The sequence below is a fragment of the Fukomys damarensis genome, unplaced genomic scaffold, assembly GCF_012274545.1.
Source record: "Fukomys damarensis isolate Sample0158 unplaced genomic scaffold, DMR_v1.0_HiC HiC_scaffold_24, whole genome shotgun sequence".
Taxonomy (NCBI): Eukaryota; Metazoa; Chordata; class Mammalia; order Rodentia; family Bathyergidae; genus Fukomys; species Fukomys damarensis.
Window position 1 is genome coordinate 61,273,365 of NW_022900936.1, and position 11,571 is coordinate 61,284,935.

At 35.1% G+C, this 11,571-nt stretch overlaps 1 protein-coding gene across 1 annotated transcript in view; it reads right to left on the reverse strand.

Moving 5' to 3' along the window:
- Lsamp (limbic system associated membrane protein) overlaps positions 1-11,314 on the reverse strand; it is a 1,351,571-nt gene extending 1,340,257 nt beyond the window's left edge. Inside the window, exon 1 of the mRNA XM_033768029.1 lies at positions 11,293-11,314. Within this exon, the coding sequence (XP_033623920.1) occupies positions 11,293-11,299 (7 nt within the window). The 5' untranslated portion in view covers positions 11,300-11,314. The remainder of the gene's footprint in view (positions 1-11,292) is intronic.
- Positions 11,315-11,571: the final 257 nt, after the last annotated feature.

Below are 11,571 nucleotides of genomic sequence, written 5' to 3' on the forward strand. Positions count from 1 at the left end.
CTAATGGTGGTGCCCTGATGGACTCCTCCATTGGGCTACAACTCTTACTTTTATAGGGTTTTGCAGCTTTGATCTTACTCAGTTGGTTACATTGCATAGCAAGGCAGCTGAATTTCAACCAGGGCGCAGTTCTTTGTTAGGGAAGTTACCTTTTAGATTCATTCAATCTCCTACTCTAGCAAGGGGGAAGGGAGCTTATTTAATTAGCAAAGCTAACAATGGTTCTTTTCACTTACAAACTTTTGTGGGGAGGCTAGGTATCTCCCGTACTGGTTGATTCTGAACTAAGCTGGGTGAGGGGCAGAAGTTGTCTTATATTGTGACATTTCCTACATTTTCATTTATTAAAGTTTTCTCTATCATTATGAAGTCAGTTTGTAAGGTCCTGGTGTGAGTGAGGGATGCCACCTGGGACTGTTGTGATGAGAGCGAAATTCATTTCAGCAGGGAGTTAGGCATCCGAAATGCCAAGATGAAAGAAAACAAAAAACGCAAAACACAGTGTCCTACAGTTTTGGCCAACAGGCCCATTCGCAAATGCTTTTAAAATGCAATTCTCTGACAGAGATCTCCACTAGTAGTGAGCTGCAAGCACTTCTCTTGCTACAACCCTTCTGTCAAGCCACAGATGAATATTCATATTGGTTTATTTTAATCACATTTTTCTTGATGTGACATAATTCTACATAATTTATTTTCCCTCCTTCAGGGTTAAAAAAAAAAAAAGAAAAAAAAAGCCGCTTTATTTTTTCCCCTCACTGTCAAGCCCAAAGCTTTATTTTTCTTTTCTGGTCCTGAGATAAACAGGACATGGGACACCACAGAAAGGTGGTTGTGCTGCCACATGTCACCACTGGAAAAGCTCTCTGTGGAATGCGCAGCCCAGCCCTGCAGCGAGCCCCACGGCTCCTGGGAGAGCTGTGCAATCCGGAAGTCGGGTCCAGCCGCGTCTGCTGCACCTCCTGAGAGCCAGGCCTGTGGGCAGGCAGCACTGAGCCCGGCTCAACAGTGCTTCCCACAGTGGATTTTGAACCCAATGTAATGTCTCCAGTTTTCTCATTATAGGGAACAAAATTGGTGAAAGGACAGGTGCATGAAAATTAGGTATAAAGGCAGATACACAGGTGCCAACTTACGCCCCAAAAATATGCAGAGACAATGGCAGACATGCAGACAAAGGCTGAGTCTTCGACAGAAAGAAGAAAATGAGTCCCGATTTATTTTGAGTTTATTTCCCTTTCCTGAATTCGCAGTGAATCCTTATCCAGTACAGACCTTCCTTTTGGTGATTCCACATCATGAACTGGAAATTTTGAGTGATGGACAAAATTTGAAATCAAACATAAGGATGATTTTATTTTTTAAAAAGATGTTTATTGGCTTTTACAAACAGTTAAATCAATTAAAAAAGAGCAATAAACACCAGCTCAAAAATCACCAGTCTGTGTGTGAATGCTGGCTTACTCTCTCATTCCAGAAACACAGGCTCTCTTTCCTGGTTATACTTTGACAAGCTGTTTGCAAAGGAAAAATAATGCTCCTTAGAAGTGACACCAGGAGCAATTTCAGGACCTGGCATTTTCCCCACTTCTGTCTCAATAAGAAATCAATAAAAATCAAATGAAGCAATGCAACATTTGGTAGTCTTTTCTAAGCAGAGATTATTCATTCCCAAAAGAAAGTGAACGCCTTCCTTTCGTCAGCTGTTAGCTTTGACTATTTTTGTGTTTCTCTTTTTTGTTTTCCATTTGACACTCTCCCCCCACCCGCCAAGGTACAAGTAGGGAATTCTGGAACATTATGCAAAAGTTGTATTTGGAATTCCACGAATTTCTACTGTTTGCACTGGGACATTACAATGTCTGGACAGAATAAGATACTGAAGGAGATAGGACTCTCAGGGAAATGCTGCAGATGTTCTAATTTGGACCAAGGTAGTTTCTGTTGCATACATACTCTAAGGTGCCAGACAGTAAGTATCAGGTAATTCTGTCTGTCTGAAGTCACTTTCAGGGCTTAAATTCTCTCAGTGTTAAGAATTCCTTTCCTTCCATACTTATCCAAAGTTTGTTATATGCCCAGTACACACTGGATGTCATAATCTTTTGATTCCACCAGAAATAACGCATTGCTCCTGGGTAAGAACAAAGGCTCAGAAAAAACCTATCTAAAACGTTCAACTTCACAGTGCTAAGATATTTGCATTTTATAGAAAACACTTTAAAATCATTTTAGTAAGTGGAATCCTTTTTCCTCCATGAAATAGTAATACTGAATACTTAATAGCTTCCCCAGGGTTTTGTGTCTTGCTATGAAGCCTTTAGTAATTTCATCATTGTTAAGGCACAGTAAACAATCACAGTTTATGATCATAAGCATAAAACTCTCAATCTATTACTCAGTCTAGTTTTTATCTTCTTAAAGATAGAAAACTTATTTTCCACACAATCTGACTATGAGACAATGTTAAATTGGTTTATAACCCTGGCAAATATTGGTATAAACATTCCTAAAATGCTTTAATGTATAATATAAGCATTTTAAACTCTTCTAAAGACAATTATGCCTTCAAATTTCGTAGTTTTTTAAATAAGCCACCAACTGCATTTTTCCTTCATTGGAGCTAGTCTGAGTTTGTTTGTTTTGTTTTCTTTTTCTGACTCTTATTCTTTGTTCATAAAAAGACTTTGTCAATATATCTCTCTTACAAATAACAGTAAACCCATCTTCCAAATCTCCAATTTTCAATTTTGGTTCCAAAATATATTTTTAGAAGTATTTTAGATCTATATTTAAATTTCATCCAGAAGTGACTAAGGGTATCAGATAAATTATAGCTATAATATATAGATCCACTATTTTTACAATTGTGAAATATATTTTGATTAGAAACAATAAAATAGAAATGTATAAATATGCAGAGGAAGTAAAATAGTATTACTTAATCTTAGATATACGTCCCTAACATAATGGTGACTCTGTTTCTTTTTTTCATACAGTTAGTTATTTAAACACTATATACATGTTTGGATATACTGATTTTGATTTAAATGACTTGCATACTTTGCTATTTATTTCCACAGCATGGCTCTGCATTATATTTTGCATGTGATTGTCATAATTTATTCAACCACATTGTTTTCATTCAGAATTCAGGTGGTTGTATCTTTACAAAAATGAGTGAAAAACACTCTTATGGTTAAATCCTCTACTAAACATTTGACTATTTCATTAGAATGTATTTTAGAAAGAAAAGAAGAATTTTAAAGGGCATCACATTCAAATTAATTACTTTTTAAATTAAAATTTTAATAAGTCAACAAAATAATATGGGGAGAATTTACATCCTAAAAATCTATTCATTTTCCTTTCCTTTCCTTATCCTATCCCATAGACAATATAGATAGTCTATACTTTTTTCTTAATTGGATCTTTTACAAAATTTAAGAGATTTTTGGAAACAATTTTGTACCTTCATTTTATATCTGATACTCTAATAATTTTTCTCCTTGGGCTTTTATTTTTTATTATTTAAGTTATATTATTTTTATTGCATAGATATATCAAGTTAAATATTTATTTTACTCTAATCTAGAATTTTACTTTTGAGAATTCTTTTATTTCTAACTGTACTTTTAAATATTTATCTTGTTTCAAGTATTCAGTACTTTTTTTCCCCTTATTGAGTTTATTGGTACATTTTAGGTATACAGTACAGTTACATTCATCATTGGAATTTTGTACCTTTACATGACAGATCTTGGTTCTCATTTTTTCCCCTTACCCCTGCCCTCCTTTCACCCTTTTAAGTATGCATACCTTAGATGCTTATTGTTTATTGGTTAAAATAATATTTTTACTAATTTTTTGTTTTTATACATGTAATTTAATCAAATAACTTGTTATCAATCAAATTGCTCATAGTTTTTTATTTGATAATTTTTCTATTATTTGAGTAGATTCATATTAAATCCTTTTGATATTCCTAAACTAGATATCTTTCCTCATTAAAAAAATTCCTGAATGAAATCTTTTTGTATTATCATGGCCTACCTTTCATATATTTTTGTATATATTTGATATCTAATTCTTATATAGATGTGTATATATTTGCACATATGTGATTTTATCATGTATGATTTTTACAGATATTTTGCTCAGTCTTTAGTTTTAAATACGTCTAAAGATAAAAATAATTTATTTGTTGAATTTTTTTCATACTGTGGAAAAGTTTGTATTTTGTAAGTATCTGATTATGTGGAGTTCTCAGAATTCACCTTTAAAATTTTCTAGATTAAAGTTATTTAGGGAGCTTTAACAAAGGACTTCTCCCAAGGTTATCTGCTGATTAGTTGATGAATTCAGGTTATATTTGGAGAACCTAATCTACATGTCCTGTACTGGGCTGAGGGGAGACAATAATATGTTACAGTTCTTATTATTATAGAATGTGGAACCTAGTGCAAGAGATTACTTAACATTAAATAAATAATCTCAAATTATTTCCCCTGTGACCTTGTATAAAAATTTTAAAACTATCCCATAGATTTAAAAAATAACATATTTTTTATAGTAGAGAATATATACAATTTATAATCTAATGTGATTTTATATGGATATATGGATATATTCTCATATATTCTGAATGGAATCATGGAACTCTTTGGAGGGTATACTGGAAGTACCATACTTCCCAGAAGAGTTCACCATCACACACAGACATTAATTTGTAAAGACCTCAAAAATGCCACAGAACCAATCCACACATTCTAGGTTAATACATTTCATCTATTAATGTTTTCTTTTTGTTTTTGTAATCTACAAATTTCTTTAAACATTTCAAGATTTCACATAACTTTTCTTGCATTTTGCCTTTGATTGGCCTGCTGAGGTAGACTGTCACACACTGGGTTATTTTCAAATAACCGAAGTTACTTTCCCACAGTCCTCGAGGCTCAGAAATCTAGAATCAAGGTGCTGGTGGATTCGATATTTGTAAGGGCCCCTTCTCGATTTCTAACAGAGCCACTTTGGAGAGGGCTACATAGTAGTCTGCAGTTTTCTTTATCATGGCACCGGTTCTAAGATGATAACTACCTTTATGCTGTAGTTACTTCCCAAAGGCCTAACTTCCTAATAGCAGGTCTTTAATAGAAGATTTTGGTAGAAACATGAATATTTTGACCATAGTCACTTCTAATCACTTAGTGCCATTATTTTTATGTTCCATTCCTTAGTATATAAGTATATACATATTTAAATTATGTATTCATCATAGTCTCCTTTTTATAAGTATAAAATTAATTTCTAGTAGCATTTAAAAATTTACCCTTTATAATGTTAATAATAACTAATTTATTTTTCTTTTGGTTTATCAGACAAAATATTGAACATCATTTACTGTGACTTTTTAAAAAATTTTGCTCAATTTTTCACTATGTGGCCTGGAACCTGGGTGATCTTCCTGCCTCAGCCTCTGGAGTACTAGGATTACAAGTGTGTGCCACAATAGCCAGTTTAGTGTAAATATCTGTCTTTTTAAAAATATGTATCTCCATTATTTTTCTAAACTAATAAATGAGAATTATTTGATTCAGAGTTGTCATGAGGATTACAGAACACAAAACATGTAAAGCATAGCATAACTTGGTATATATTAAAATGTAATAAATAATATATCATGAACATTACTGAATAGAATAATGTTAATGGTATTTAATCATTTAATAGAATATTTGAAACAGCTTAGAGTGTGCCCCATCACTGACTTGTCATCTTGTTTTGAGTATTTTTTTCTATTTCATTCCACTTTTTCTATATTTTGCAGTAGTATACTCTTTTGCATTCTGTGGCGCTTGCTGTTCTCTTTTTCAGTGATATACCGATACATAATTTGTTTTTAATTCTACTTAGTGGTTATCTTTACAACTTCCAAGACTAATCTTTTAAAATGTTAAATATTACAAACATATGGAAAACTACAGAATGTAACATAAACGACAACAGGCAAGACTGTTGCAGTCAAATTTAACAGATGTTAACATTTTGCTCGACTTGCTTCAAAGCTTTTTCTTAAAGAAATAAACCACTACAGATAAAGCCAAAGCCCAGTTCCACACCCCCTAGAGAGGAATACTTTCCCAAAGCTGGAGGATGGTATGCCTTGCATTTGAATGTCTGAGAAACACTACACAGACTCTGCATTTTAAAGTCAATGAATATCTGAAAAAGACTTTTAAAAATCATCACAAGTAAATCATCTGTGAGGGAAGAAACATTTTCCAAAATATCACCCGGTAGCCACACTGTGAATGGTTCTGTGGCCTCCACTGACACATAGTTCATCAGAGAAGGCAGCCGTATTACCTCTGTCTGACATTCCCCAGATTTATTTTTCCTTAGCTTTGTACCTCACCTCTATTTGCAGCATATTTCTAGATAAGGGTATCTTTTTAATTAATGCTATTATATTAAGCTAGTCCCCCTCTGATTAGTTTCTTCATACAATCCTTAAGCTCTGCAAAGTTTATTCCAATCGTGTCTCTACTCATTGCTTCTGTTTGAAGTTTTCTGTAGCTTGTTGATGAACACATTCAGTTTTTAGCCCAAGTGAAAAAGAGCCCTCCCTGCTTTTATCTATGACAGGTATTGCAGTTTCCTTTTTTCCCAAATTTCTAATTTTTCTATTTTTTCAAGTCCAATGTGTGAGAACTACTTAGTTTTTTTCTACCATGTCAAACTGAATTTTTGACTTGTTATTTAAAATTATCCAATTCAGATTTCAATTTTGACTTTTTAAAGGTTTCTAATTAACCCATAAGCTTTTCATCATCATATAGTCTACTGTCTTTTCATCTCATCCTCATTTCTTTTTCTGTGAAAACAGTGTCCTTTTACGTATTATTGGAAGAGCAAATTCTTTTCTAAAGTTTATTCTGTTAATTATTAAAGTTGATTAGAAGTCTGCTCTTCTATCTCACTTTTATGTTCTTACCTAAGTTTATATTGTTTTACATTGTCTTCTTCCATTTCTTTGTGTTTGTATTTAGTCAACATCAGCCAGAGGACAAGTAGATGAAACTTAATGCTAATTACTAAATAGGGTATGCAGAATGTCTTTGTCTTTAGTCTCTATTCAGCTGATTAAATGTTTGCAGATTTTACCAAGAGATAGTATGCCATTATGAACAACTTTTAGCTTAATTCCTGTTGATTGTTAATCATTTGTTCTGTGTAGCTGTAGAAGGCTGAACCAGGATAGCATTTCATCTCAAGTGCATGATTCAATCAAAGAAAAAGACACAAACAAAAAATGAAATAAGTGATAAAACAAGAGTCTCCACCATGTGTTTACATGATTTTTCTTTGTTTCTATGCTGCTCAACTTTTACTCCATACCTGCTTAACTTCAGACTGGTTGAAAATAAATATTTCAGAATACAAAGAGTCTCAGGTTGTCTCCCAGTAAATCATGCCCAATTTTTGGGGGGCAAATATGCTCTCAGAATGAATCTAGAAAGAGAGCCAGCTGTAAAGAAGTTGGGGAAAGGAAAGAACTTGACTTTTTAGCTATAGGAAATCAGTTTATTAATACAAATTGTTTTATTTCTGATTCAGGGCTCAGCTAACAAGAATGGGAAGATATTTTTCCCCCATACAGATTTAGGTGAGCAGTTCTCTTCAGGTTTTGTTTTTCAGAGATGGGAGCTTCCAGTCTAACTTTATCAGTCTTACAGTTTCAAAAGACTACAGGAAAATTGGTGGGTAGCTCTGCTTTTGGATGGCAGCATTGTGTTTAAGTTAGCACTGTCTCAGCTTTGAGTTAAAGAACTGTAAAAATTATAGGAACTTGTTTCCCCATCAAGCCCAATCTGGAGGCATTCTTGGCTGGGAAGGCAGCTCCACTCCCATGCTCCCTGGATCCAAATCCCTACTATCTTATTGTTATGGGTTCTGTTCTCAAGGTCACATCCGTCTATGTCACCAATATTCTCATGCTGTGGCAAACAGGGAGGAAAGGAGTGAGGAGAAAGGGCAAAAGGTGAAGAACATGAACAAACTGCCTTTTAAAGGTGGTTCCAAAAAGTTTCCATGACCTTCCCACTGATATTTTATTTGCTAGAACTTGGTTGTTGAGCTATGGCCATCTTTCAGGGAGGGCTGAGCTGGGAAATAGATTTGTCATGACAGTCATGCACTCACCTAAAAGTAAAGACTTTTAATAACACCGAAGAAATAAAGGATAGAGGTGAGAAAGGCTAGCAGATTCATTTGTGGCTTTTTACCTTTCAGGGCATACTGCTATATCATTTGAACAGATAATTGGGTGCCGATGAATCAGAGGCAGGTAACTGGATCCCATTTAAACCAAAATAGATACTCCTTTATGTCAAATAATTTTGTGGTATAATAACCTTACATTAAAGGATGTTCACAAAATCCCACACTTGCATCTTTAACTAATAAAGTTTCTAACATTACATCTGTTTGTTTACCCTGAAATCATGATTTGTCTATGGGGGAAAAAAGTTAACCTTACATTAAAGGATGTTCACAAAATCCCACACTTGCATCTTTAACTAATAAAGTTTCTAGATTACATCTGTTTGTTTACCCTGAAATCATGATTTGTCTATGGGGGAAAAAAACCATGTGCACATCATTCTTAAGAGAAATGTCTATTTTTCTGTCCTTTTGAGATTGTTTGTATTGTGCTTGAAACAATTCTTCAACAGATGGCCCACTCTTGTTGGTCTTTTCAAGAGGTCCAATCAGATACTGACTTAAAGGTGAGAGATGTCATGAGATGCTGAGAACGGCTCCTGTGCTCCTAGTATTTCTCATCTCTGTACCCAATCCCACCTGGCTGTCTCCATCCACCCAGTTTAAATCATAGATCCTTAAATATCACACTGTTTTCCTGAGAAAAATAGATTTTTTCAGGCATGGGGGCAACTGCCTGTAATCCAGGTATTGGGAAGGCTGAGGCAGAAGGACCAACACACGCTTGAGGCCTCCCTGGGCCACACAGTGAGTTAAAGGCCAGTCTGGACTAAATAGAGAGACCTAGTCTAAAAAAGAAAGCAAAAAAGCACTCTTAATTGCTAAAAATCACCTGTTATCTTTAATTCTCCTTTCCATTTCTTTTCTAGCAGATACCTTCAACTTCATCAAGACAATATTTCCATTGCATTTCAAGAATGTTATTTCTAACAGCTGGTCTCTACTGTCTAATCATTAAATGTATCCCACCTAATCATCTCACCATTTATTCTATTCCCAAACCTCAGACCATTATTGGAATAGGCCTAGATCACTGGAAACTAAATGTTTTAAAATGTAGCTCTGTCCTTGTTGTTATTCAACCCAGTCTATAATACAATGCTGTGATAGCCTGAGTCGATGAATAAACATACATAAAGGTGCTGCAGTGCACGTATGGTACCAAAACCATGATAGGAAAGAGAAGGCTTGAGGCCTCGGCTTGAGGGAAGTTACAATATGTATCATACACACTAAAGATAGCAGGGGTCTCTCTTGTTCTTGGTCCTCACCTAAGAGAGACCTGGCACAGTTACCCTTAACAGCCCCTGGTGATACCAAGTGATTACGGCAGTGTGCTGGCAGGGATCCGAGGTGATGCGTCTCTGCCATGAGTCACACATTATTTTCTCAGTTTGGGCTTATAGATGGGCAAGATGTAAAGGAGAGAGAAGATCTGACTTCAGTCTCTAGTTGAACAGGACTGAAAATTGAGATATTAATAAGAAGGTGGGAATAATGTGAATCCTGCCACTGTAGAATCAACTCTAGCGCATATCTAATGTATTTGAAATGGCTGTGAATGTAAAAGTGTACACAATAAATGACTAGACTAGAAAAATCTCCTAACACACTAACCAGTGTTATCTGGAGGACAACAAAGGGATTGTTTTTTGGCTGTTGTTTCTTGTCTTATTTTATAATAAGAACAAAAGCAAAACCAAACGCGTTATAAGTATTTAAAGCTGTCCTAACTTTTATCACTATATGCATTTACCACCCAACCTGCATCTTCACAATTGGTGACACCATAAAGCTCACCCCTCTTGCATACCACATCCATTTTTGGAGTTACTTGGAGAGCGGCCCAGTTTAAGACCTTTTTTTTACATGCTGTCTTTCAATAACACACATGTCACTCACTTTCCAGGTTTCTACCATATTTCTGAGGAAATCTGTCAGAATGAAATCTCTGCTTTCCTAAGAACACATCTTGTTTTGAATGAAGGATGTTTCTGATATTCTTAATGCAGCAGAGGTTTGGGAGAAATTTCTGTGCATCAGTGCCTTAAGAAGATTTCCATTTCCACAGGCATTGTTTAGCACTTGCTGTTAGTGACAGGACTGCTGTTGTATTTGTGGTGTAAGTAATTGATGAGTTACTATGCATTCTGCCACTCCACTGACTCAGTTATTATGGTTGTTGGAGTTGCATTGGCAGTAATCTCATTTTTTTTTTGAGAAAAATGTATGCATATCAAACTATCAAGTACTCTTCAAACAGAAGTCCACAAACCTGTTTCTTCTCTAAATTCACTAGCCCTGGGCGGCATGAGCTCCTAGCCCCAGGAAGCAGGGTGCAAGAAAGTTCATGTACTTTGTTCCTTTATGTGATAAGAAACTTAGCCTCTTCCAGATCATGAGGAGTATGGACAGTTTGTTGGCCATGGCAGTCACCCCATCTCCTTCAAATATAAAAGACAAAGCAAAATGGGCAACTATTGATAATGTAAACTAGGCTGTCAAAACCAAAATTGCAGATTGAAGGCAAAACTGTACAAAGCTATATCTCAAGAGGGATAATTAAAACACACATGCCCACAAAGTGATGCTTTTTTAACTCCTCCACCTCAAATTATTATATATTATCAACATATAATAAAACAGAAGAAAGTGGTTGTGTGCTAGAGTGGCTCTAAAATTGGCAATTAATAAGGATGCTGTTTTCATTGTGTAAGATTTCCTTCCTGCTATATGTTTAAAGATAACATTTCCTTTGCTTCCACTCACATTCTGTCTGATTCAGGGAAGAATTCTTGTCCTTTTGACATCCCTGACTCCAGACATACACAGGGGACCTTTTTCTAAATGAAATGATTTGTCTCTTTGTGCACTTGTCTTCCTGGATATAGAAAGAGAGAACTGTAACTCTGTGAGTCATGGTGTGCTTTCCTTGCAGATGTGTGTTTCGTCCAGCTGATATATTTCTGTTTAATCCTTTGTCCATCTCCCTCTCTGTGTCTCTCTTACCTTCCATTGTCTTCTTTGGTTGCAAATTAGTAGGCCATGCATCTTAAAGGAGGGTCTTGGAATAATCCTTATAAAAGAAAACCTTGCAGTTATATCAAGAAAGAATAAAACCCAAAAGTAATAGCAATTTTTTCCATCTTTCTCGGTTGCACCATATTCAGATCCCAGAACTTTCACTATTAATAATAACATAGCCATCTAGATAATAAAGAGTATCTTTATTCTCTTCTCCAACTGGGAGCTAAATAGGAGTGCAGATAAAACAACAAAGGCAGAATG